At 42.9% G+C, this 26,293-nt stretch overlaps 1 protein-coding gene across 1 annotated transcript in view; it reads left to right on the top strand.

Annotated features, from left to right (window-relative positions):
- Positions 1 to 3,063: 3,063 nt before the first annotated feature.
- elp3 (elongator acetyltransferase complex subunit 3) overlaps positions 3,064 to 26,293 on the top strand; it is a 37,380-nt gene continuing 14,150 nt past the window's right edge. Inside the window, exons 1-9 of the mRNA XM_036581416.1 lie at positions 3,064 to 3,262; positions 4,297 to 4,396; positions 4,495 to 4,633; positions 5,991 to 6,061; positions 6,207 to 6,270; positions 6,387 to 6,455; positions 9,109 to 9,263; positions 23,751 to 23,912; positions 24,063 to 24,189. Coding sequence (XP_036437309.1) covers positions 3,241 to 3,262; positions 4,297 to 4,396; positions 4,495 to 4,633; positions 5,991 to 6,061; positions 6,207 to 6,270; positions 6,387 to 6,455; positions 9,109 to 9,263; positions 23,751 to 23,912; positions 24,063 to 24,189 — 909 coding nt within the window. The 5' untranslated portion in view covers positions 3,064 to 3,240. The remainder of the gene's footprint in view (positions 3,263 to 4,296; positions 4,397 to 4,494; positions 4,634 to 5,990; positions 6,062 to 6,206; positions 6,271 to 6,386; positions 6,456 to 9,108; positions 9,264 to 23,750; positions 23,913 to 24,062; positions 24,190 to 26,293) is intronic.

Raw genomic sequence — 26,293 nt, 5'->3', positions numbered from 1 at the left:
AGAGGAACCAGCCCTCTGAGCGCCCTGTCCAGGAGCTCAAACAGAGGAACCAGCCTTCTGAGCGCTCTGTCCAGGAGCTCGAACAGAGGAACCAGCCCTCTGAGTGCCCTGTCCAGGAGCTCGAACAGAGGAACCAGCCCTCTGAGTGCCCTGTCCAGGAGCTCGAAGAGAGGAACCAGCCTTCTGAGCGCCCTGTCCAGGAGCTCGAAGAGAGGAACCAGCCCTCTGAGCGCCCTGTCCAGGAGCTCAAACAGAAGAACCAGCCCTCTGAGCGCCCTGTCCAGGAATACGAACAGAGGAACCAGCCCTCTGAGCGCCCTGTCTAGGAGCTCGTACAGAGGAACCAGCCCTCTGAGCGCCCTGTCTAGGAGCTCGAACAGAGGAACCAGCCCTCTGAGCGCCCTGTCCAGGAGCTCAGACAGAGGAACCAGCCCTCTGAGCGCCCTGTCCAGGAGCTCGAACAGAGGAACCAGCCCTCTGAGCGCCCTGTCCAGGAGTACGAACAGAGGAACCAGCCCTCTGAGCGCTCTGTCCAGGAGCTCAAAGAGAGGAACCAGCCCTCTGAGCGCCCTGTCCAGGAGTACGAACAGAGGAAACAGCCTTCTGAGCGCCCTGTCCAGGAGCTCAAACAGAAGAACCAGCCCTCTGAGCGCTCTGTCCAGGAGCTCGAAGAGAGGAACCAGCCCTCTGAGCGCCCTGTCCAGGAGCTTGAACAGAGGAACCAGCCTTCTGAGCGCCCTGTCCAGGAGCTCGAACAGAGGAACCAGCCCTCTGAGCGCTCTGTCCAGGAGCTCAAACAGAGGAACCAGCCCTCTGAGCGCCCTGTCCTGGAGCTCGAACAGAGGAACCAGCCTTCTGACCGCCCTGTCCAGGAGCTCGAACAGAGGAACCGGCCTTCTGAGCGCCCTGTCCAGGAGCTCGAAGAGAGGAACCAGCCTTCTGAGCGCCCTGTCCAGGAGCTCGAACAGAGGAACCAGCCCTCTGAGCGCCCTGTCCAGGAGCTCGAACAGAGGAACCAGCCCTCTGAGCGCCCTGTCCAGGAGTACGAACAGAGGAACCAGCCCTCTGAGCACTCTGTCCAGGAGCTCAAAGAGAGGAACCAGCCCTCTGAGCGCCCTGTCCAGGAGCTCAAACAGAGGAACCAGCCTTCTGAGCGCTCTGTCCAGGAGCTCGAACAGAGGAACCAGCCCTCTGAGCGCCCTGTCCAGGAGCTTGAACAGAGGAACCAGCCCTCTGAGTGCCCTGTCCAGGAGCTCGAAGAGAGGAACCAGCCTTCTGAGCGCCCTGTCCAGGAGCTCGAAGAGAGGAACCAGCCCTCTGAGCGCCCTGTCCAGGAGCTCAAACAGAAGAACCAGCCCTCTGAGCGCCCTGTCCAGGAATACGAACAGAGGAACCAGCCCTCTGAGCGCCCTGTCTAGGAGCTCGTACAGAGGAACCAGCCCTCTGAGCGCCCTGACCAAGAGCTCAAACAGAAGAACCAGCCTTCTGAGCGCCCTGTCCAGGAGCTCAAACAGAAGAACCAGCCCTCTGAGCGCCCTGTCCAAGAGCTCAAACAGAGGAACCAGCCTTCTGAGCACCCTGTCCAGGAGCTCAAACAGAAGAACCAGCCTTCTGAGCGCCCTGTCCAGGAGCTCAAACAGAAGAACCAGCCCTCTGAGCGCCCTGTCCAGGAGTACGAACAGAGGAACCAGCCTTCTGAGCGCCCTGTCCAGGAGCTCGAACAGAGGAACCAGCCTTCTGAGCGCCCTGTCCAGGAGCTCGAACAGAGGAACCAGCCCTCTGAGCGCCCTGTCCAGGAGCTCAAACAGAAGAACCAGCCCTCTGAGCGCCCTGTCCAGGAGCTTGAACAGAGGAACCAGCCTTCTGAGCGCCCTGTCCAGGAGCTCGAACAGAGGAACCAGCCTTCTGAGCGCTCTGTCCAGGAGCTCAAACAGAGGAACCAGCCCTCTGAGCGCCCTGTCCAGGAGCTCGAACAGAGGAACCAGCCCTCTGAGCGCCCTGTCCAGGAGCTCGAACAGAGGAACCAGTCTTTGACAGTCGGAAAAAGCATGACAAACAGTATCAGGATTATCACCGGAAATTCAAAGTGGTTGAACAGCAGGGTTAAATTTAGACACAAACCCATTTGTGGGTACAGCACAGTGAAGGATCCTCCACTGGAGGTCTCCTGAACGTTTGGGCAAGGGGCTTTTGTACAGGAGCCTCCGTGAAGGCCGCAGACCCTCAGGGACAGAGAAATGGGCTCTCCATTTGGAGTCACATCTCTCCTTCAGCTCATGAAAATGCAAGTATCTAACACAGCTCTGGTACAAAGCCTTCTTTCCAGCTGTTGAGAAAGGCAACTTCTGTAACCCACTCACAGAGGGAAGTTGCCCCTCAGTGATGCCAGGTTCGGAAACAGAGGGGCTGACAAAAACTCTGGAAATGACATTTCGGCCAATCCACCAGCCAAAGCACCAACCACAAAAGCCTTCAGAGGTGGAGGCAACACTGAGAGAGACTGAGAGAGAGTGGGAGAAAGATAAATAGATAGAGACTGAGGAAAAGATTAATAGAGAGTGAGAGAGAAAAAGAGAGAGATAGAGTGTGAGAGAGAATGAGAGATAGATAAAGAGACATACAGATAGAGTGAGAGAGACAGAGTGGGAGAGAGATAAAGAGAGACTGAGAAAGAGATTGACAGAGAGAATGAGAGATAAATAAAGAGATATATCGATAGAAAGATAGAGAAAGAGAGAGAGATAGTTAAAGAGATGTATAGCTAGAGAGTGGGAGAGAGAATAATAGAAAGAGGGAGAGAATGAGAGATAAAGAGACATGGATAGAAAGATAAAGAGAGTGAGAAAAAGATTGATAGAATGAGAGAGAATGAGAGATAGATAGAGATGTATAGACAGAGTGAGAGAGTAAGAGAGTGGGAAGCCATCAGGCGACTGTCTGCTTCTTTGGGCGGACAGTAAATGTAATTTCAGTGATTTTCAGTTTGTTTGATCAGCAGAGTTTATACTCTTCTCTCCTGCTCTTTTCAGCTCTGCCGCTAGAGGGCCTTCAACGCTCATCAGCGGAGATTTGCGACACTTGCCGTCGACCTGCGGCATGAAGCATGTTGACGCTTGTGTAGCGCAATGCTAACGCTGGTCAGCTAACAGAGATTATGTAGCATCGGATTCAGCTTTTTTGCTGATTTGCTCAGAAAAACGACGCAATCAGAGCTTCGTCTTTATGTGAGCGGCCGTCGAGATGGGCAAGCCGAAGAAGAAGAGTGAGTGTTCCCTTAAAACCAGCGGTTCTCCGCTTTAGCTCAGCGGCTCAGCTGCGGAACAGACACGCAGGTTTCAGCAGCGCGAGCCTCTCGGCTTAGAGAGGCTGTTAGCTAACTAACAGTGTGTCAGTTCGTTTTGATATGGTGTGACTAATCTATCTATCTATCTATCTGTCTATCTATCTATCTATCTATCTATCTAGAAAGAGAAAGAGTGAAAGAATGAGAGATAGGTAAAGAGACGTGTAGATAAAGTGAGAGATAGAATGAGAAAAAGTGGGAGAGAGTGAGAGGTAAAGAAAGTGGGAGAGAAAGATGAGAGAATGAGAAAAAGATTGATAGAGAGAGAATGAGAGGTAAAGAGAGTGAGAAAGATGAATAGACTAAGTCAGAGATAGATAAAGAGATATAGATAGAAAAATAGAGAGAGTGAGAAAAAATGGGAGAGAGTGAGAAAAAGATTGATAAAGAGAGAATGAGAGATACATAAAGAGATACAGAGTGAAAGAATGAAAGATAAAGTGAGAGAAAATGGGTGAGAGATAAAGAGAGTGAGAAAGATTAATAGAGAGAGAATGAGAGGTAAAGAGTGGGAGAGAAAGATAAACAGAGTGAGAAAAAGATTGATAGAGAGAGAATGAGAGATGAAGAGATATAGATAGAAAAATAGAGAGTGGGAGAGAACAAGATGGAGAAAGACTGAGAGGCAGTGGGAGAGAATAATAAAGAGAGAGTGGGAGAGAGAAAGAGAGAGAGGTTGTTATCTGATAAAAGTGTCTTTCCTAATGTTTCATTAATTCAGCGACTGTTTGTCGTGTCTGTCTTTACTAATAACGTGTTGTGTCAGGTAAGTTAGACTGTTGGATGCTTTATTAGAAGTTCATGTCTGCTTTAATGTCTTGTTTACATGTCCAGCCGTTGCTGTCACTAAAGCAGTGACTGGATAATGTTAGATATTAACGTCATACTAATATATTTTAGTTGACAGAGCATGAAATACTTGTTTTAATAACTAACGTTAAACTCTTAATCAGGTGAGCTCAGCCGGGCTGAACTGATGATGATGACAATTGCCGATGTCATCAAACAGCTGGTGGAGGCTCATGAGCAAGGGAAAGATATTAATCTTAATAAGTAAGTGTTTCTTTTCCCTTTCCTTCTCTTTCTCTCTGCACCTTTCAGCAACATCTTTCCTTTTTCTGAACCTGTACTAAACACCTCTGTGTTTTTAGAGTGAAGACACAGACCTCAGCAAAGTATGGCCTCTCAGCACAACCCCGTCTGGTGGACATCATTGCCGCAGTGCCGCCCCACTACCGACGGGCCCTCGTGCCAAAGCTGAAAGCTAAGCCCATCCGCACAGCCAGTGGAGTACGTCTACTGACTAGAAAGCCTGGTTTGGCTCTTACTGGTGTTACCGTAGATTAAACTGTTGTACTGTGATTATGTTTTAGGGGTGTGGCGATACAACTGATTCAATTCTCAATACACCGTTCATGATTTCACATTCTCATGATATTTTGAACAAAATTGAAATGAAAAAAAATGATAACTGTATCCATGTTGTTGCACAGCTTCAGGGCTGGCCTGAACAGCGATGAACATGCGTTGAATGTGTTGTTTGCTGTTTTGATTAGCTCAGTCGTAGCTGAACTACAGAGAGTGGAGTGGAGGATTTAAGAGCTTTTCTGTCTACACATGAGGAGGACCACTCTGTAAGTGGGTCAGCTGGTACCCTGACTGGCTGGTGCAGCCTGGAATGCACAACCCTACTTCATAGTACTAAATAGAGAATCTTATACAAGCATAACAAACAGATACTTGAGTATCCAGGTTATTCAGGGCAGCACTACACAGCCGCCTAATGAACGAGCTGGAGTTGGTGGTTGGTGCTGGTTGTTTGTGAACAGTGGTGTTCTAACAGTGCAGTTGTGTGTGTCAATTAAAAGAATGTCGATTCTCCACAAAGCACATTTTCACTTCTTTACATTATGTTATACAACAGTTAGTTCCGGCCACGCAAGCTGATTGGTTGAGAAGCGTTTTTTCACAAACACTGTATCACTCTGCCGTTGACGTTGTTGCTAAGCAACGACTTTGACAGCTGTAGGAGACGCTCAAGACATTTGAAGGTTTTTACTTCTTACTTTGCCACAAACAGAAAATTGACACTTTTAAGATCACATTTGACCGACAGCCAATTTGGTCAGACTCTGAAGATGAGACGACACTAAATTCCCAAACTGTCATCACCACTGAGCAGCTTTTCAGTTGGCAGCTGTGACAGAAGAACAGCTAAACTACCTGGAATCAGCCAGAAATGAACCCAATAACATTCGCCAAACTAAATGGGCTGTAAGATGCTTTACAGACTGGCTGGAACAAAACAACGTTAATATTGATTTGACAAACAATGACAAAACTGAGCTAAACTTGATATTGCAACAAGCTGCTTGTTAAGGAACTGTAATTTGGCGGAAAGAACTGCAAACATTAAAACATATTAAGTGCCGCGTTCACGGCCCAGAACACTCGAAGTCGTGTATTATCGCGAATAATTTTATTTCGCAATAACAGACTCCCTCTCGTGTTCTATTGCTTAATTATCACAATATCACAATGCATTGTTACACCCCTACTACATAGAGAGATATTTGTAGATATAGAGATATCTAGAGAGTTTGGCTTATGTTGATTTTCTCATTTTTATGTTAATTTCTGTGCGTAGATTGCCGTTGTCGCTGTGATGTGCAAGCCCCATCGATGTCCACATATCAGTTTTACTGGCAACATTTGTGTGTGAGTATCACAGCACAATAGAGAATCAAATCAGCTTTTCTTTCATCCATCTGGCTGGCTTGTCACATAACAAACTAGAAGGATGTATTTTAATGGACATCTTTAAGCCATTTTTAGCAGCTGTTTATGTTTTGTACCCAACCAGATACTGTCCAGGCGGTCCGGACTCTGATTTTGAATACTCCACACAGTCTTACACAGGCTATGAGGTAATTATCTGGTCACACGCTGCTCTCATTGGTCATGCATTAGTTAGTAATTGATACACTGTGAGTTCTGTCTGATGTTTCATGTTTCATCTGCATTATCATTCTGTTGCCCCTAGCCTACGTCTATGAGGGCCATCCGGGCCCGCTATGATCCGTATCTACAGACCAGGCACAGAGTGGAACAGGTGAAGCATCTTTCAGATACATATCCTCTTAGAATTCACATTTTTTTTTTTTTTTCAGCAAAAATTTGAGAGCAGATGAACTAATAACTTACATTGCATTTGTTGATATGTAAGCATTTAATCACATAATGAGGACAACTATTTTAGAGAGGTGGGGCTTTCTGCAAGCCTAATTTGCTCTATCTGCTTCATAAATATATATATATATATATATATATATATATATATATATATATATATATATATATATATATATATATATATATATATAAAACCAAACTAATTAAGCTTGCAGGATGAATTAAGATAAGCGATTATCATCTGCAGAATTGTGTTTAATTATATTGTCAAGATCCAAATCAAATCAAAAGTTATGAAATACCATGTGAGCATTACAGAGCCTCACGCTGTTGTCTTTTATTGTCCTTTCCTATGATGATAATATACACTATATGGCCAAAACTATATGGACTCCTGACCGTCACACTTATATGAGCTTATTGGACATCCTGTTCTAAAACCATGAGTATTAATATGGAGTTGGCCTCCCTTGCGGCTGGCTGTAACAGCCTCCATTCTTCTAGGAAGGCCTTCCACAAGAGTGTGCCTGTGGCAATCTGTGCCCATTCAGTCAAAGAAGCATTTGTGAAGTGAGTCACTGATTTTGGACAAGATGTCCTTGCAGTCGACGTTCCACTTCATTCCACAGGTGTTCAGTGGGCTTGTGATCAGGGCTCTGTGCAGGTCACCGGAGTTTCTTTGCACCAAACTCATCAAAAAATGTCTTTATGAGCTCTTTATGATGCATAGGGAACAGTCTTGCTGGACCGGGAAAAGGGCCTTCTCCAAACTGTTTCCACAAAGTAGGAAGTGTATAAGCTGTAGCGTTAACATTACCCTTTTCTGGAACCAGGGGGCCGAGCCCAAACTCTAAAAAGCAGCCCCGGACCATCCCTGCTCCACCAAACTTTACTATTGGTGTTACACATTGTGGTACATGGCGTTCTCCTGGCATCTGCCATACCCAGATTTGTCTGTCAGGTTAATAGACAGTGAAGCGTAGTTCATCGCTCCAGAGAACACGTTTATACTGCCTCAGAGTCCAGTGGTGGTGGGCTTTACACCACTCCAGCTGACACTTGGTATTGCACATAGTGATCTTGTGCTTGTGTGCAGCTGCTTGGTCTCATTTTGGAGATACAAGGTTTTGTTCCGACAGCACCAGTATGCTGGTCAGTAGCCCCACACTTTGAGTTTGCTTGGTTTACCATTTTGTGACTAAACTTGCTTCTAGATGCTTCCATTTCACAATAATCGCACTTGACCAAGGCTGATCTAGTAGGGCAAACCTTCATGAACTGACTTGTAGTGGCATCCTTTGACAGGGCCATGTTTAAAGTCACTGAGCTCTTCAGTTTGACCCGTTCCACTGCCAGTGTGGAGATGCGTGGCTATGTCTTTGAGTTTATACACCTGTAAGCATTAGGAAGTGGCTGAAACACCCAAACTCAATAATTAGCAGGGAATTATGTATACTTGTGGCCACAAAATGAATTTACCATATGATTATCATTAGAGCTAGCTTCTAGTAGTATTTTATAATAACTGTTGTATTCAACTGCTGTATGTATTCATAGCATTCATGTAATGCTGTTAACATCCAGTGGTTCACTGTTGGTTGGAAACTAAAATTTTGTCAAAATGGATTTTGACACCTTTCTTCTTGTTAAGCTAGTCTGATTTACTCTTTTGAGCAGGTCTCGTTTTTTTTTCTTTACTTGCATGTACTCCAGCATTTATTGCCAGACTGACATTACCGTCTTTTCAAGTAATGTTCAAAACATATATGTGTGTGTTTATTTAATTGGTGATGTTCTGTTTGTAAAGCTCATAATTAGTGGCAGTCTTTTTTTATTGTATACGTTTTCTAACTAACCATAGATTAGATTGATGGTGCAAATGGAGTTGTTTAATAGAGGTGGAGATTTTGAGTAGAAAAAATCATGTGGCTGTGAACGAGAATGAAAGAATGATTGCTTGTTTAACCTTTTCAACTCCTTGAGACCACCGGTGGTTCCAAAACGCACTTGGTCATATTCTTCATAACTTTCATATTTCATAAGCTACATTTAAAAGGTGGGGGTCGTACGAGAGCTGTAACTGTCTTCTTTCCGGTCAAATAGATGGGTGATGTAATTTTAAACCCGTATAATAAAAGAAGCTGAACTAATTTTTCCACAAATCTGGGCTATAAACTATAAACAGATGGCGTCTCTTCAGTGATCTGCTCTGTAAAAATTATTTTTATAAAAAAATACAAAGAGCGTCTAAGATTTTGGGCTTTCGGCTGTAAATTGTAAGCATATAGCAATATGTGTGATCATAAAACACATGTTCTGTTAATTTGAGGGGAGCTTTTGCACAAAAAAAAAAGAAAAAATTACATTTATTTCATGCAGTTACTGAATAATTTGCCTTACGATTTGGTCATGTAAATGCAGGTGGAAAAACCAAAATATACCCCGGTCAATAAGAGGTTAAATTATCATAATATGTAATATTATCAGCCCAAGGCTAGGTTTGATCATATGGGTTATTAATTAATTGAATTATTTCATTGATTTGATCGTATTATGTTTATATGCTTGTGCAGTTGAAGCAGCTGGGCCACAGTGTGGATAAGGTGGAGTTCATTGTGATGGGTGGCACGTTCATGGCCCTGCCTGAGGACTACAGAGACTATTTCATCCGCAACCTTCACGACGCGCTGTCGGGACACACATCCAACAACGTGGCCGAGGCCGTCAGGTACAGTGCAGCAGCTGCATGAGGAGAGTGTCTGAGTGACAGAATCAGGCCACTCTCATCATCTGCTTTCACCCTGATGTCCTCATGACTCACATAAGAAGGCTTTAATGCCACAAGAGGGAGTCGTGAGCTGAGCTGTGTGCTGCAGTGTTGTTTGAGCAGTCGAAATATGGACAGGAATTCTCCTGCATTTGATTGATTAACTTATTGGAAAATGGTTAGAAGAGCATGAACATGTATATACCGAAATGACAGTGCTTTAAATCTCTTAACGATTCAGTGCAATTCAATTTTTATGATTCAGAATTCTATAAAAAACAGAGTATATGGATTAATTGTCTGCGCAGTAGGCAATAAAGTATGGATAATGAAAACAATACACCAAGCTAATAATTTACAATTGAAACTTACCAAATAGCCTGAGGTGTTATTTCACCACTATTTTGGTCAAAATGTGAGGGTATACTTTATTGAATGTTATTGTTATGTATTGCAATCTATTCTAATATTCTGAAATTCAATCACCACCATCAGATTGATGTATTTTCACACCCCTTTTCAGTGGCTTATCTGTGCTACGGATGTCCAAGAGTGCTCCGTTGACCTTTCCAGGCACCAAAAAACTAAAATCATATTTTGGGTGTTCTTTATGCTGCATCACAGAAAAGTCATGGACAATATATACCGGTCACAATTCAGTGAAACATCGTTTCACAGGGTTGTGAGGTTCGGATGTTTTGGTCATAATTCCTGTTAAGATTGCAGTGAAACACAACGTGACTGTGTGGCCAAGAATGCATGTTAAGGACTTGATGGAGAAGGAAGAGGTTGTGTAGCCGTACTAAGGCTAAGTACTCTAGCTGGCGTTAGCCAAGTGCAATGAAGATATTTCGCTGTTTCCAGTTGGACCTCAGCAAAGTAACATGGCACATCATCCACTGAGGAGAAAAAATGTGAATAAGAGAGCAAGTCTTTACTACTATCTGAAGCTGCTCTGGTTATTGACTTTTGCTATTTTTACATCTCTGTGAGCTGCAAATTTTTTGCTTGTGCTCATCAGTCTTTAGTATCAGTGCACCAGTTTACCATCTTTTTTTGTGTATTATAATCAGTGTCTGTGTTTACATGCAAAGGTTCTTGTCAATCCAATTGAATACATTCCGATTACAGATGAAGACTGAGGTGTTTATATTCTCACTCTACTCAACAATCTGATGGAAAATCTCCGTTTACATGCTCACTACAAGTAATCTGACCCAAAACGACGCCCATGCATAGAGGACCGCTTAATGTAGACGTTACCATGACAACGAGCATCACATGAGGTCCAGGCAGAGTGAGATGAGTTTTCAGTTGGCGCGCTTGTGTTTTTAATTGCTTCAAATGATGTCAGACTCAGGAAAACGTCCTTCACATGTCCTTATTAAAGAAGGTCGAGAGGAAGACGTCGTGTTCTGAGACACATAAGCTGGACGTCCGTCCCACCGCCGTCTTTTAAAGATCAGAGCATAAACTTCGTCTCCTCTGCAGACCAGTTTCTGCTCCGCCATGTTGAACATTATAAACTTTCGCTATGACGCGACGCACATGATCAGAACGTACTTAAACTTTCAGACTGGGAATGTTATCAGATACAGGCGTTCACATGGTTATTATTCTTCTGTTTAACTGATTATTTACAGTATTACCCAACTTGTTCAATCGGATAGCATTGTATTCCGAACGGCCTCTATAGGACTAGGCTGTTCTGATTGAGGTGTATACATGGGCATATTCTATTGTGATTGAGCGAGCTATTAGTCGGATTATTAACGGATTATTAGGCTGCATGTAAACGTGGCTCGTGCTGGGGTAGGTACTCCACTTGTAATCCATTACAAATTACTCTTCTTATTACTTTCTGGAAAGCATCTCACTACTCATTCCTTCATACTTTGCATACTTTGTTAGCCCCCTTTTACCCTGTTCTTCAGTGGTCAGGACCCCCATGGACCCTCACAGAGCAGGTACTATTTGGGAGGTGGATCATTCTCAGCACTGCAGTAACACTGATGTGGTGGTGTTATGTTAGTGTGTGTTGTGCTGGTACGAGTGGATCAGACACAGCAGTGCTGCTGGAGTTTTTAAACACTGTTTCCACTCATTGTCCACTCTATTAGACACTCCTACCTTGTCAGTCCACCTTGTAGATGTAAAGTCAGAGACGACAGCTCATCTGCTGCTGCACAGTTTGTGTTGGTCATCCTTTAGTCCTTCATCAGTGGTCACAGGACGCTGCCCCCAGGAGGCTGTTGGCTGGATATTTTTGGTTGGTGGACTGTTCTCAGTCCAGCAGTGACACTGAGGTGTTTAAAAACTCCAGCAGCACTGCTGTGTCTGATTTATTGTAGAACTACAAAGTGCACCTATATAGTAAGTGGAGCTGATAAAATGGACAATGAGCATAGAAACAAGGAGGTGGTCGTAATGTTATATGTAATTGGTGTATATCTACCTTATAAGTTGACATCACAGAAGAAAATAAAAAACAAGAAAAAATGTATAACTGTATATACACAGTCAAGTAACATTATTATGACCACTTCATGTCCACAAGCTGGTGGTGGCAGCGTTATCGTCAGGGAATTTTTTCGTGGCATTCTTTGGGCCCACTCGTCCATGTGGAAGATACTCTCAACCGATTTGGATATGAATCCATCCTTGCAGATCACGTCACCCATACATGTTGATTGTCTTCCCTGGGGCGGATGGGATCCTCCAGCAAGACAATTCGACACGTCACAAGGCTAGAAATGTCTGACATTGGTTGGAAGAGCATGACCAAGACTTCCAAGTACTACCCTGCCCCCTAATTCCCCAGACTTGAACCCAGATGAGCATCTGTGGGACCACCTCGATTGTTGTGTTCGCTCTATGGATCCTCCCCCACGCTCCCTCCTGCATGTCCAGCAGTCAGCATGGCTCCAGATACCTGTGACAACCTACCAGGACTTTACTGAGTCACTCCCGGCACGTCTAGCTGCTTCACACGGCAGTTACTCTGGATATTAGCTTGTGGTCATAATAATGTGACTCGACTGTGTATATGGGTGACCCTCCATCTTTCCAGTCTTTGAAAACCAGCAAGTTACACCTGCGTCATCCTAAGAGTTCCAAGCTGCCTTACAGATTTCTTTCTTGTGCATCTAAAATGGCTACAGGAGATGTTTCTGTGGAGATGAGACGCAATAATCCACTTGAATGAGAACCTAAAAAATTGTTTAAAAAAGCAGCAGTTTCCAAACCTGGAGTTCAAAAAATTATTAAAAGAAATAGAGAAACTGGGACTCCCAACAACCATGCAAGATCTGGTAAACCAACAAAACTGCCCCGATAAACAGCACTTAAAGCTTTCCTCTTTGAGAGCGAGGAGAAAATCAAGCTGCTTCAGATCTGAAAACATCCACAGGTGTTTCTGTCCATCCTTCCACTGTGAGAAGACGACTCAGCGCTATGGGTCTGAAAGGATGTGTAGCTGTCCAGCAGTCAGCATGGCTCCAGATACCTGTGACGACCTACCAGGACCTTATTGAGTCCCTCATGGCCCGTCTAGCTGCTGTTCGTGCTCCACACGGCGGTTACTCTGGATATTAGCTGGTGGTCATAACATGACTCGACTGTGTATATGGGTGACCTCGATATTACTGCAAGTTTTTAACTGAATATCTGTTCATTTTGCAGATGTTTTACTTTTATGGATAGTTATTTAGGATGACACTCTAATCTCTGCATTATCTATTATCTATAATCTGTCTAGTTGTGTGGTTGACACAGTGCTATTGCGTTTTGGCAAGCTTGTTTTAACAAGCAGCTGTGCTGGCTCATAACTTGTGTAGGAGAAAAAAAAATCACTGGTTACGTCCCCTCCTTAACAAATGACTCAGCTCTTGTAGTGCACACTCCTTGTCTAATACAAAGCCCATATAAGTAAAACAGCAGGAACAGAGCTGGGGCCAGTCGGACGCTTCAGCCAGAACTCATTATAGATGCCATGCTGGCATTAGTGATTATTACAGGTTACTTGTTGCCAATCTTTTAGCATAAGAACAGCTGCATTGGCTTTGCTACCATCTTATTTTAGTCCAGTCCTGCATTCAAAGAATGGCTAATGAGGGACACTAATCTGGCAAGTACTCATATCATTTAAGTTGGGTTTAGATTTCAGATTTAGCGTTCGGTGACCGGCCACTGCATTGGCACAGCAGATATATTGGTCTGATACCTGTGGATCAATATAAGCCACTGTTATCGAGGATGAACCAACTAAAAAATAACGTTAGTGTGTCCTCTTGGTAGATGACATATTACATGCAGGGCTGCTCATCAGGTCAGCGGCTGCTGTGGAAGCTTCAATCTCCAGACAGCTATATCCTATATCAGCCAGACTGACAGAGCGCAATGGAATTTGGTGATGGAGAACCAAGTTAGAAATAAATGTCAGTCAGTTTCCTCTAACAAATTGAAAACCACAGAGATGTGATAAGATGGGATTTGCTGCCTTCTGCGAAGCTGTGTGCCTCCTGTATGTGCACAGCCAGAATGCCTCGCTTCACCCAGTAGCGCAGGGACACTGTACCGAAATCCAGCGTCATTGCTGAACTGATGATGGTTGGGTTTATGGAGATGAGCTTGTTGCCTGTCTGGTTTTATAGCTACTCTATTGTAGTGGATCCGAATCTTGGTGCTGGAGTTCCCACTGCACTCAGGAAACAGTAAAACCTGCAGTAAGGGGTGCTTGAGGAGCCAGAGTGGGCAAACACTGAAAACACTAAAGTAATGCTGTTTACTGTGTGTGTATTTGTTCAGTTACGTAAGTGTTTTTGAGAGATTCATTGTAAGTTTCAGTATTTGAGCAAAGGCAAGATCTGCATTTTCAGATATTCATAGCCTTACATACAGTACTCTCAAAAGACAGTGACAGTGTCCTTTCAAAAGAGCCAGTAAATCGTCGCTGTCCAATGAAAAACATGTATCTCCATTTTGTGTTTTTTATGTTTCTGCATGATTTGAGCTCAGCAGCTGTCCTGTACATTGTGTGAAAATTTCATGATGATTGGACCAATAGAAATGCTCCAAAATTGCTTAGAATAAAATCTCTTTCCATTAACTTACATTGAAAGCAAAGAACGTTTTTGCCCTCTCCTGTAAAATTATTGTTTTGGTGATGCATGTTTTTCTTTGCACAGCGACAAAATTTAAGTTATTCAATTTTCAGTGCCAGGAGAAAAACCAGCAGTATATATTTAACGGAAAATTACACAAACCCTCCAAAAGTAAGTCTAATGTCTAATCTGTTAGTTGCTGTTGTAACCACTCTATGCTTTTCTGCAGCTTAAGTCCTGCCACTTTAACTCCTCCATCTTTCCAGTCTTTGAAAACCTGTAAGTTACACCTGCGTCATCCTAAGAGTTCCAAGCTGTTCCCAAAGGACTCACTGATGTTGTTCCTCTTTAAAGAGACACTAACTTTTCCACAAGCAACTATCTAAAACTGCCTTACCTGCCTTAGAGATTTCTTTCTTGTGCATCTAAAATGGCTACATGAGATGTTTCTGTGGAGATTAGATACGCAGTAATCCACTTGAATGAGAACCTAAAAAATTGTTTAAAAAAGCAGCAGTTTCCAAACCTGGAGTTCAAAAAAATGATTAAAAGATATAGAGAAACTGGGACTCCCAACAACCATGCAAGATCTGGTAAACCAACAAAACTGCCCCCCTCAGATAAACAGCACTTAAAGCTTCCCTCTTTGAGAGAGAGGAGAAAATCAATCTGCTTCAGATCTGAAAACATCCACAGGTGTTTCTGTCCATCCTTCCACTGTGAGAAGACGACTCAGCGCTGTGGGTCTGAAAGGATGTGTAGCTGTTAAGAAGAACCTCACTGGGAAAATTTGTGTTAGAACACTGAAACTGGACATCTGAGATGTGGAGCTTCATGCAGTCTTCAGTTTGAGATCTTTGGAAGTAACAGAGGATCCAACAAAGCAGCGAAAGACTGTTTGAACCATGTCTACAGCCACCACTAAACAATGGTGGAGGATCAGTTTGGGCTTAAACACCATCTGGAATTGGTGGTGTGTTTTTGATTGAAGGCATCATGAATGCTGATAAGTCCATACAAATGAATACATCATGCAACCCCCTCTGGCAAACCTTTGACTGGGAAGTACCTCATTCTACAGCAAGATAATGAGCCCAGGCTCACTGCTGAGTGGATCAAGACTGTTTATCAAACAGAGAAACTGCTGTTGTTATCAGAACGATTGACTGGCCTCAAGAGAGTCCAGAACACATCATTGAATGTGTTTAGGTTTGCTTGAATCATGAAAAGCAGAAAGTACTGGAAGAAAATGGAAGTGTTTACAGAACATATAGGAAAATATGCCTGCAGATGTCTTTGAAAAACTGAAAGCAAGTCTCCTGAAAAGAAAAGACGCTGTAATAAATGCAATGAGTGGACACCCAGAATACAACTGATATTGTGTTTAGTTGTTGAGGTTTTTGTGTAATTTCCTGCTAAATGTATTTTTTCTGCATTTTTTTCTCCTGACTCTAGAAACAACTTGTACCTATGGCTGTTTTGAAATGAAAAAATGAAGTGATATTTAATTTTTCATGTTATTTTGGAGGGTTTGACAATAAAAGCAGCCCACAATTTGATTTTATTCACAACACTGAGTTCACAATTCAGATTCTCATGATATTTTGAGCAAATCTTGAATGAAGAAAATTAAGACCACAATCATGTTGTTGCACAGCACTAATGAGTTTATGAACTTACCACATACTAGAGCTGGAAGTGTGCTGGAGTGGGTTGGTAATTGTTTGCAATTTTGATGTTTAAGCAGTGCAGCTGGGTAATTTTACAGGAACCTCCATTTCTGTGTCCCTTGCAAGTTACAATTTATGTATATTTTAAAATAAAGCAATAAGTTATTTTAACAATCACACCTTCTTCAGACATGAATTTAGCAATATTGGTTTTTAAATCAATTATTTAAAATTCCAAGCGCCACAGAAGAGCTCATCCCCACAGTCATGTGTAAAGGCTGAGTGACATATTTTGAAGTAAAAAACACTTTTTTCCTGCTATTTTAACTACAATAATCTATACATGACTATGAAATATATTATTTAAATGACATAAAAACAACAAATTCCAAATAAATATTATAAAATATATAATGAAAGTTGTGGTCCCCAGGAGTCGTGTCACTGGTGTTATCACATAACAAAAAATCTCTTATTTTGAAATAAAAGTCACACTGATGACATCACTTGACTTCCTTTTACCTGGTTTCTGATGATCTATGAGGAAAAGCACATGGTGAGTCCACTGTGTCTTTCAGTTATCAGAGATTTTCTCATTTAGCTCATGATTTCATATGAAGCTTTTAGCTGAAGTCACTGGTGTGACCGACTTTATTCTGAGGTAACTGTGAAAAAGTAGAATACAAATGGATTAAATTACATATTTTAGTGGATGTTCCATGATTGACAGCATGTGGTTTGATTCTCTGTAGGAGGCATTTTGTAAAATGCATTTTTCATTAAAAATGTCTCTGGTGTTTCCTTTCTTATGTGTAACACCAATGAGGATCGGTAACACCAGTGACCCCTATGGAGAGATAGAAAAGTGGACGTTTCTGTAGAATGACCCAGCTACGTTATCCACAATATGTAACTGTTTGTGTAACACATTTGTTGCCACAGCATTGACAAAATGGACAAATGTGCTGTCATTAGTGTTCACTCGAATAGCACACTAAGTGTATTGCCTGTTCTCCATGGGGTTTAGCAGTGCTTGAATTATTTTCAGCCACTCATTTTATTTGTTAATGTGTGAAACGTGGTTTATTCCTACGCACTATTTCTGTCTTTGTGAGTGGAAGTCGTGACTCGAGCTGCTAACTCAGCCCTTGGCTGCAGCTTTGTGGCGAAGCTTCTCAGCTAAGGACAGAGTGATGAGCACAGTAGATGATTGCCAGACATACACAACCTGTCACTGCACAGCCAATCACTGCTGAGCCCAGTTAGTTTATTACTGTGTGTGTTGATTTATTTATTCTCCACCTGCTGATAAGAGAGCGTGTGTGTGTGTGTGTGTGTGTGTGTGTGTGTGTGTGTCTTTATGTGACTGCAGAGGGTCTTCAGGATTTACTCACCCACTATGTCTTATCAGTGGGTTTGTTAAGATGACACGATTGCAGTAATTGTTCTGGCCGCTAATCAGGCAAAGACAAGGGAGGCGACAGTTCGATTTCAGCCGCAGCCCTTATCTCTGCAGAGGCTGTGTGTGTGTGTGTGTGTGTGTGTGTGTGTGTGTGTGAGAGAGAGAGAGAGAGAGAGAAAGATAGAAATTCAGTTTGAGAGCAAAGAGGAGGGAGTGTGACGGTAACAGCCAATAACTTCGGCCGCTTTTGGCTTGACTTAACACGAGATAATATCTCCAAGTGTACAAATAAACGTGTTCAAAAAAGAGGCCAAAAACCCAAAACCGTCACAGGAGCGCGTCATAACTGGTGGTAAAACACAAACCAGAATGACAGTTAGCCATGTCTTCAGACACCCCAAAAGTGACGTTCTTGCCACCTCTGCATTGAGAGGTTATTAACACTCTTCTGCTGTCTGAGTTTTTTTAGCTGCTCTTTTTAAAAAGGTGAGAGACAAACAAACACTTTGGCTTGTTTTATTCTGGGACTCAAATCTCCATGTAGTCTTTAATGCCAGTTCAGTACCCAGTATAACAGCGCTGGATCAGATGTTAAAGAGAAAAAGAGTTAATCCAAACTGATTCTGAAATAAATTAGCCCCTGAGTTCCGAGCGCTGACCAGAGCCATGAGAAGCATTAATACCCCACAATGCCTTACTAGCATCTTCTCCCCTCATTGCTTCACCCCTAATGTCCTTCGGCCACGGCAATGCCACCAGTCTCGGATATGATGCGTAACCCGGTGGCTGCAGATGAGAGGGGAGGCGCGGAAGGATGCGCCACAGAGTCAGTAGCGGAACTCATGTCGCTTCCCACGGCTCTTGTTGGCCCTCGGGGCTCAGGCACTGGCCTCGTGCCGCCTCTAGCCAGCACGTGGCACTGTTCTAGTAGCAAGTATCAAGCTAATGCAGTAGTTTATCATGCAGCATTTCCACCACAGCAGAGCTTCATTCCGGCCCACTGAAGCCTCACTGATACATGTTTTGAACGCAAAGACTCAAATCTGCCAAAAACATCACAGGAGCACGACACAACTAAAACACATTCAGAATGGCACTTAGCCACGTCTTCAGACGCCCCACAAAGCTACAGTCTGTAGAAATCCGCACGTTCTCTACACTGAGAGGTCATTGGCTGTGTTTACACAGCGGGTAAAAGTGGCCCAAATCTGATTTTTTTTGTTTGACTGTTCACATTATCTTGATTTATTTATTTATTTATTTATTTGTCTCAATTTTTACCCGGTTTTCTCCCCAATTTAGTCTTTTGCCAGTTCCACCCTCTAGTTAGGACTCCCCCAATCACACAACGCTATCAACGCTAGGAGGGCGAGGCTAACACAGGCTTCCTCCGAGACCTGTGAAACCAGCCACCGCATCTTTTCGAACTGCCGCTCACGCAACGTCACTGGACAGCTGAACGCGCTCGGAGGAAAGCGCCAACCGCCAGATCTGTTACGTCAGCTAACAGACGCCTGCGCTGACTAGCATCGCGCTGAGTGAGTGATGGGGGGGAGAAAGGCAGCCATCTGACCCACCCAGAGAGAGCGAGGCCAATTGTGCTCTCTTGGACTCCCGGCTACGGATGGCTGTAGCATCACCAGGGATCGAACTCGCGATCTCCTGATGATAGGGTGAACGCTTAGACGGTTGCGCCACTCGGGAGCCCCCACATTATCTTTTAAATGTGATCTGTATGCGACATCAGTCTAAACAGATCAGCTCCTAAACCGACCAGCATGCGCAAAAGAACAACGCGTCACGTTGCTTCACGCGGCTCATCCAGAGGTAAACAATGACTTCTAAGTGCCAGTCGCTCCCGGAGGGTTCAGTTTCATCTTTGCCAACATCACAGGAGCCATCATGAAGCTTTATTGACAGCTGGGCTCGTCACCCAGAATGTGTTGGAGCTCGCCGTAAAAAGGGCGCGGTCACTTCTTTGGTTCGCGTCCTCGGATTCTTTAAACTTCGCTTTCAGACTTTTAGCTGTTCTTTGACGCTGCAGCCTCGTTCTCCTCTCCGCGTTCGGCCACTTCTTTTAAAATCTCTTCAAACACGGAGGGTTTTGGAAAAGTCTCTTCTAATTTTTTACAGAACTATCACCCCAAATGTTAATGAGACTCAGCAGCACGAAATTATGATTAAAGTCAAGTTGGTTTGACATACAAGTTGCATGAATTCCGATCTGGCTGTTCAGAGTCGCATTGCTGCAGATCTGATACGTATCAGATTTCAGTACCACATATGAAAGCGTCTCAAATTGGAATTGAAAATGTCAGATTCGTTTTTTGCTGTTCACACTGACATACAGATGACACATCTGTGTGACATATGAAGAAAAAAATTGGATTTGGGCCACTTTTACCTGCTGTGTAAACGTAGCCATTAACACTGCTGCTCACAGTTGTTCTTTTCAAGACGAGTGAACACTTTCAAGTTCACATTACCAGGTTAAAGTGGCAGAAATCACTTATCTAAACGAGTGTGAACCATGATGTCAGAGAGATCGGATTTGAGCAAAAAACTGGATTTAAGCAATGAGGCTTGTAATGTGAACATAGCCTTGGGCTTGTTTTGTCCAGACAGATCTAACACGAATTATTAACATGAGATTAAATTTCCAAACGTGCAAATGTATGTATCTCTAGACATGGTGCCTCAAGATATAGTCCCAGTTCTGTATCCAGTATACCAGCAGAAGATGTCAGATCAGATGTTGAAGAATAACTAATCCAATTCAATTTTGTAATAAATGAAGCCTGAAATATAACATGTAGTGCAGCGTAATGAAAGACAAAGTAGGTCAGTTGATAACAGTAGCTACGTGTGTAGCAAGTAGCCAGGCAAGGCCTACAGTCGTGTGCAAAAATTTGCGTTAAACTCTGAAAATAACACATCCTCTACAGAGAACTCACTTCTGCACACTTTAATGCACAGTTTATTTGTTGAATTTAACACACTGGAAGACAAAAAAACATAAAACGTGGCCTGTGCAAAAGTTATTGCACATTTAATATATATATTTTTTTTTTCCCCCAATATGTTAAACTCAGCAAATAAATAGAACTGTACACAAAAATGTGCAGAAAAAAGTAGAGTTTGTGTTACTTTTACTTAGAAAATCAACCAAATATGTGATCTGGCTTGGGGTGTTATAATTTTTGCACATGACTGCATAACAGAGTTACCATTGCTTTGTTGTTTGTAATTTTGGATACACTGTGAGTGATATTTCTCTCTGTGTGTGTGTGTGTGTGTGTGTGTGTGTGTGTGTGTGTGTGTGTGTGTGTGTGTGTGTGAGAGAGAGAGAGAGGAAATGTTTAACTGAATAACAATGTTCATTTTTTGTAAGTCATGTTTTTAGCTTTGTGTTTCTCTGTAGGGCAGTACATGAAGCTGACCATCTTAAATGAAGTGTATCAATTAAAAACAGCTCATTTATTTTTTTTAATGTTCCAAAGAAAATATTAGATCAGTATCAGCTGGATTCGAATCATATAAACCAGCCCAGTAGTTTCATGAAATTTTCACATATAGCTTGTCTTGATGTCTAAATCCAGTCGGGGAGACTAAGTAAGAGGCAGAATTCAAGTTTTATTGAACCATGATTTAGTAAAGCTGTCGGGGACAAAGGCAAGTGATCGTGATTTAATGATTTGAAAATGGTTGCATTTCAAACAGACCATGAAATTGAAATTGGAATTTCATTGCTTTCTCAATGTGATAGAAAGTTCAGAAATGGCTTTTCCCCAATTGTGACTGCTTGTATTATGGTCGTGGTACATGTTTTTGTCGTGAAGTACAAACAGTAGAATAGGGCTGCACAGTTTGGGCATAAATGAGATGTGCAATAAAGTTGTAAGAAATTGCAATGATAATAGGGAATAAATCATGATTAAAATGTAAAATTTCAGTGTGACTGGATGTGATGCAAGTACAGGTCTCTGTTCATTTGTGTAATTAAACCAAAAAAATTGTTTATTGAGCAGTATTTAAACAATAATGGCAATATTTTGAACGGTACTAATTTAAAATTGCATCATTATAACATTTCCTTTGAGCGAATAGCAAAAAAGGACAAAATCGCTGTTCATTGTTGGGCAGTGCAAGATTAAAAATTATGAAGTACTTAAGAAGAAAAACAAAATAAAGAACTGCAGGCATACATTCCTGCCTTGTAATGACATTTAAAAATTAGGCCTACAAAATTTAAAAACAAAAATAAAAAAATAGAAAATGGATAAATATGTGTGTAACTCCTATTGGTGATGCAGGCATGTTCCCAGTGAGTGTAGCTGCTGGGTGCATTTTACTCAGCACTTAAAACTGAGAACAGTCAGCTCATTTAAAGTATTTTTACAGGCTACTATTTAAGGACAGCATAGTTGTTTAGCTGTGCATGTGGATTTGCTTTGTAAGCGGTTGGACAGAGTAGTGTATAAGACATTTGCTCAGCCTGTATGAGACAAAGTTTGATACAGACACTTGAGGCCTGCACGAGTGTGAAATTGAAGCCCAAAATTCAACCCTACCTGCGACTTTGAGAGCTGCCCTGACCAGGCCTGAGAGGCACTGCTGTTTTAAATCAAAAAAAAAAAAAAAAGTTTACTGAAAGTTGAGTGTTTGCTGTTGCAGATTGGTGCAAGGAAGTGAGCAAACTGAAACAAGTTGATCTGAATGAAAAAAAAAAATGAAAAATGCAAATTTGCCCATCTGAAAATGGAACTGAGTGCACTAAGACCCCAAAAGTACTCCTGTAACTCGGTTTTTATATCCGTTTTAAATCCAACATCATAGATAAAGGCTCGTATCTGAGGAAGCAAGTCTGTTCGGTTGCAGGTGAAGCCTTTAGCTTAGCTACTCTTGCCCTACTGTCCTCATTAGTGCAAGAAGGCTCAAAGACTCTCATCTGAGCAGGTGAAGTTGAGTGCCTGGTGCTGAAGTGACAAACATACACAATCTAAATTGTTCTGGTTATTAGCCTGCTAAGATATTGATAGCATTACCAGTCCCACTGTACTCTTCTTACCACTCTGTAGTGGTACACTGGTAACACTTTATTTGGAGTGGTACTTAGTAGATGGTTAATAAACTCTTAATAGATTATCAGTAACACATCAACAACATATCAGTGAAGTAGCTCATCCTGGCCCTAATCCTAACCCGAACCTTAACCCAAAACCTAATCCTCACTCTGCCCCTAATCCTAACCCTAACCTTAACCTCAACCCAAAAACCTAATCCTAACCCTAGCCTTAACCTCAACCCCAGAAATAACCCTCACCCTGGCCCTGATCCTGACCCTAACCTTAACCTCAACCTCAAACCTAATCCTAACCCTGGCCCTAATCCTAACCTTAGCCTTAACCTCAACCCAAAACCTAATCCTAACCCTCATCCTGGCCCTAATCCTAACCCGGAACCTTAACCCAAAACCTAATCCTAACCCGAACCCTGGCCCTAATCCTAACCCTAACCTTAACCTCAACCCCAAAAATAACGCTCACCCTGGCCCTGATCCTGATCCTGACCCTGACCCTAACCTCAACCTCAAACCTGATCCTCACCCTGGCCCTAATCCTAACCCGAACCTTAACCTCAACCCAAAACCTAATCCTAACCCTCATCCTGGCCCTAATCCTAACCCGAACCTTAACCCAAAACCTAATCCTAACCCTCACCCTGGCCCTAATCCTAACCCTAGCCTTAACCTCAACCCAAAACCTAATCCTAACCCTCATCCTGGCCCTAACCCTAACCCTAACCTTAACCTCAACCCCAAAAATAACCCTCACCCTGGCCCTGATCCTGACCCTGACCTTAACCTCAACCTCAAACCTAATCCTGATCCTCACCCTGGCCCTAATCCTAACCCGAACCTTAACCTCAACCCAAAACCTAATCCTGACCCTTACACTGGCCCTAATCCTAACCCTAACCTTAAACTAACCCAAACGCTAGTCCTAACCCTGATATGTTTTTGAGGTTACTGAGAGTCTGTTGTGTTTTTCTCAATATTAAGTGTCACTGCAGTTTTTTGTTCAGTGTATGTTTTACGTTTCGTCTGCTCGTCTGTTCCTGCTGCTCCTAACTCTGCCTTCCCTCCAGTATAGTCACATCCCTGCAGTGTAATGAGTTAAATTTAGTTTGATCTGTTGCGTTTGTTTTCAGTGCCCTTTGCAGTATGTTTTATAGCAGAAACCCAAATTGTGATGACTGTACCGTCTTTCTGCAGATACTCTGAGCACAGTAACACCAAGTGTGTGGGGATCACCATCGAGACGCGGCCAGACTACTGCCTGAAGCGGCATCTCAGTGACATGCTGGCGTACGGCTGCACCAGACTAGAGATCGGAGTGCAGAGCGTCTATGAAGATGTGGCTCGTGACACCAACAGGTCAGGGCTCGAAGCTCACTGACCTATGGCTTGTTTTTCTTTGTTTTGAAATGATTTTTCAGACTGAAAGTGGACGCTTACTGAATCGAAGCCATAGAAGTTACTCGCTGTTAAAGTCATTTGCCTCTGTTTCTGTGTTTATTGTAACAGAGGACACACAGTCCGAGCCGTGTGCGAGTCCTTTCATCTGGCTAAAGACGCTGGCTTTAAGGTGGTGGCCCACATGATGCCTGACCTGCCCAATGTGGGCATTGAGCGCGACATTGAGCAGTTCATAGTGAGTATCTCTTAACTGACCCAGGTCCTGTTTCTGGTTTTATAAGTTTGCCAGCTGAAGAGTAGTTATCATGTAATACCCAGCTGCTTCAAAGGCAGTTGAATGTTGTCATTGACAGCTGTTGCGAACTGAGTAACTACTTTTTTTGCTATTTGTTTTTACTATTTGGTAATGATAAAGTGGAATTAAAAAGTCTGGATTTTTTTCCTGTACATAATAACAGTGCTGTGCTATGCCTTAGGCATAAGGCAAATATGTTAAGCTGTTTATCTGGCCAATAAACATTTTGTTTAAAAAAAAAAAAAACACACACTAACATTACAATAAATCCAAATAAACAAAACTAGGGCTACAGCAACCAATTGACATTGTCATTGACAGCGAATCTTATTAGTTGGCTTGAGGACATTTGTGCTCCTCGTTTAAGTGTCACCTGTCTGAAAGATGGAAAATGCAGATGATGGAGACGAAAGGACGTGTTCGACTCACGTGGTCAAAAATATGAGAACACCACTTTAACATCTTAAAAGACGGATTTCTGAAAATTGTTTATAGCTTAGAAAAATTGCTTACGTTTGTAGCTTACATTTTACGGCGGCACTAACGTCATGAGCGAGGATATAGAAGCTGCGTTCCAAAGCTCAGGCTGCAGCCGAGGTAGGCTGCATTTCTCGGCCGCTACATCATAGCAGGCCGTTCCAAAGTGAAGGACCCTTCATATACAGCCTAGAAATGCAGCCTACGTTCTGAGTGATTTCAAGGATGCATCGGATGTTTCCTTCCAGGCTTTCGGTTACCCACAGCACAAACAACAGCACCATGAAAATGGTGGGAAACAAAGCCGTTGGAGCAGAGCTTGTTTTAAAATGTAAGTTGTTCACGTGCTTGAATTCGTCTTCGTTACAATAGAAAGTGTAAAATAACCGAATAATTAAGGAGTTCGTCCACATATCATATCGTCCATATATCGTATTTTATTTAGCAGTATTTGTGTGTATGTAGTTTATCGCACTACATAAGAACATCTCCTCCATTCAGTTCCCTCACGAGTTTGGCGCCGCTCTGGAGACGTGACCACGCAGCCTCGTTAGGACTGTTCCATTTGTGTGACCAATAGGCTACTAAGGAGGAGTCTTCGTAGGACAGTTCTACCGAGGACCCGCACTGCCTCGGCTGCAGCCTAGGCTTTGGAGCACACTCGATTATACAGAATCATGTTCATTGCAGGAAATCACAAAAGCGTTGCTTTATTTTCATCTAAATAATATAAAGTAAAAGTGATAAAGTGACCCTTATTAGTCCAACAGTGGGGAAATTTCACCGCATTTAACCCATCCGTGCAGTTAAACACCACATACACACTAGTGAACACACACACACTAGGGGGCAGTGAGCACACTTGCCCGGAGTGGTGGGCAGCCCTATCCACGGCGCCCAGGGAGCAGTTGGGGGTTAGGTGTCTTGCTCAAGGGCACTTCGGTCACATACTGTCGGCTCAGGGGATCAAACCAGCGATTTTCCAGTCACAGGACTGGTTCCCTAACCTCCAGCCCACGACTGCCCCTAGGTGCTTTAGGATACTGCTTGTCTGAAATGGCTTAATCTGTATGTTTGGTTTGATGCCGCTCAAACTAGTTGTTATCTTTGCTTTATCATTAGAGGATAAATTGTTTTAAAAGCTATGACCAGACTTCCTCCACAATATTACTCCATTTAAATTGGTTCATACATTATTCTTTTATTTGTGCAACACTGAGAAAAATAATGTTGTTTTACGTCAGTGCAGAAGATGTCCTTGATAAAAGTCCTTTTCTGACACTTTTAGCTGCACGTTTTCTTTCCCTGATTTATCAAAGTCATAATGAACTGATCAATCGATTATGGATATTGTTTTTAGTTGCGTCATTGTGATTGTATGTCTGTCAGAGGGTTTGCTCAAACATTTCTAAAGCCCTCCTGGAGGAAGTCCAGTATTTACGGTTACCATCCAGTACCTGCTTCACCTGATCACTCCTTCATTAAATTAAATCAGGTGTGCTGCTGATGCGTTTTCACAAATCCATGCAGTGGCTGGACTGGACTAATTGAATTTTTTCACACCAAG

Source organism: Colossoma macropomum, unplaced genomic scaffold (assembly GCF_904425465.1).
Source record: "Colossoma macropomum unplaced genomic scaffold, Colossoma_macropomum, whole genome shotgun sequence".
NCBI classification, from domain to species: domain Eukaryota; kingdom Metazoa; phylum Chordata; class Actinopteri; order Characiformes; family Serrasalmidae; genus Colossoma; species Colossoma macropomum.
The sequence above is the reverse complement of the archived record's forward strand: the minus strand, read 5'-3'. Positions and strand labels throughout refer to the sequence as shown.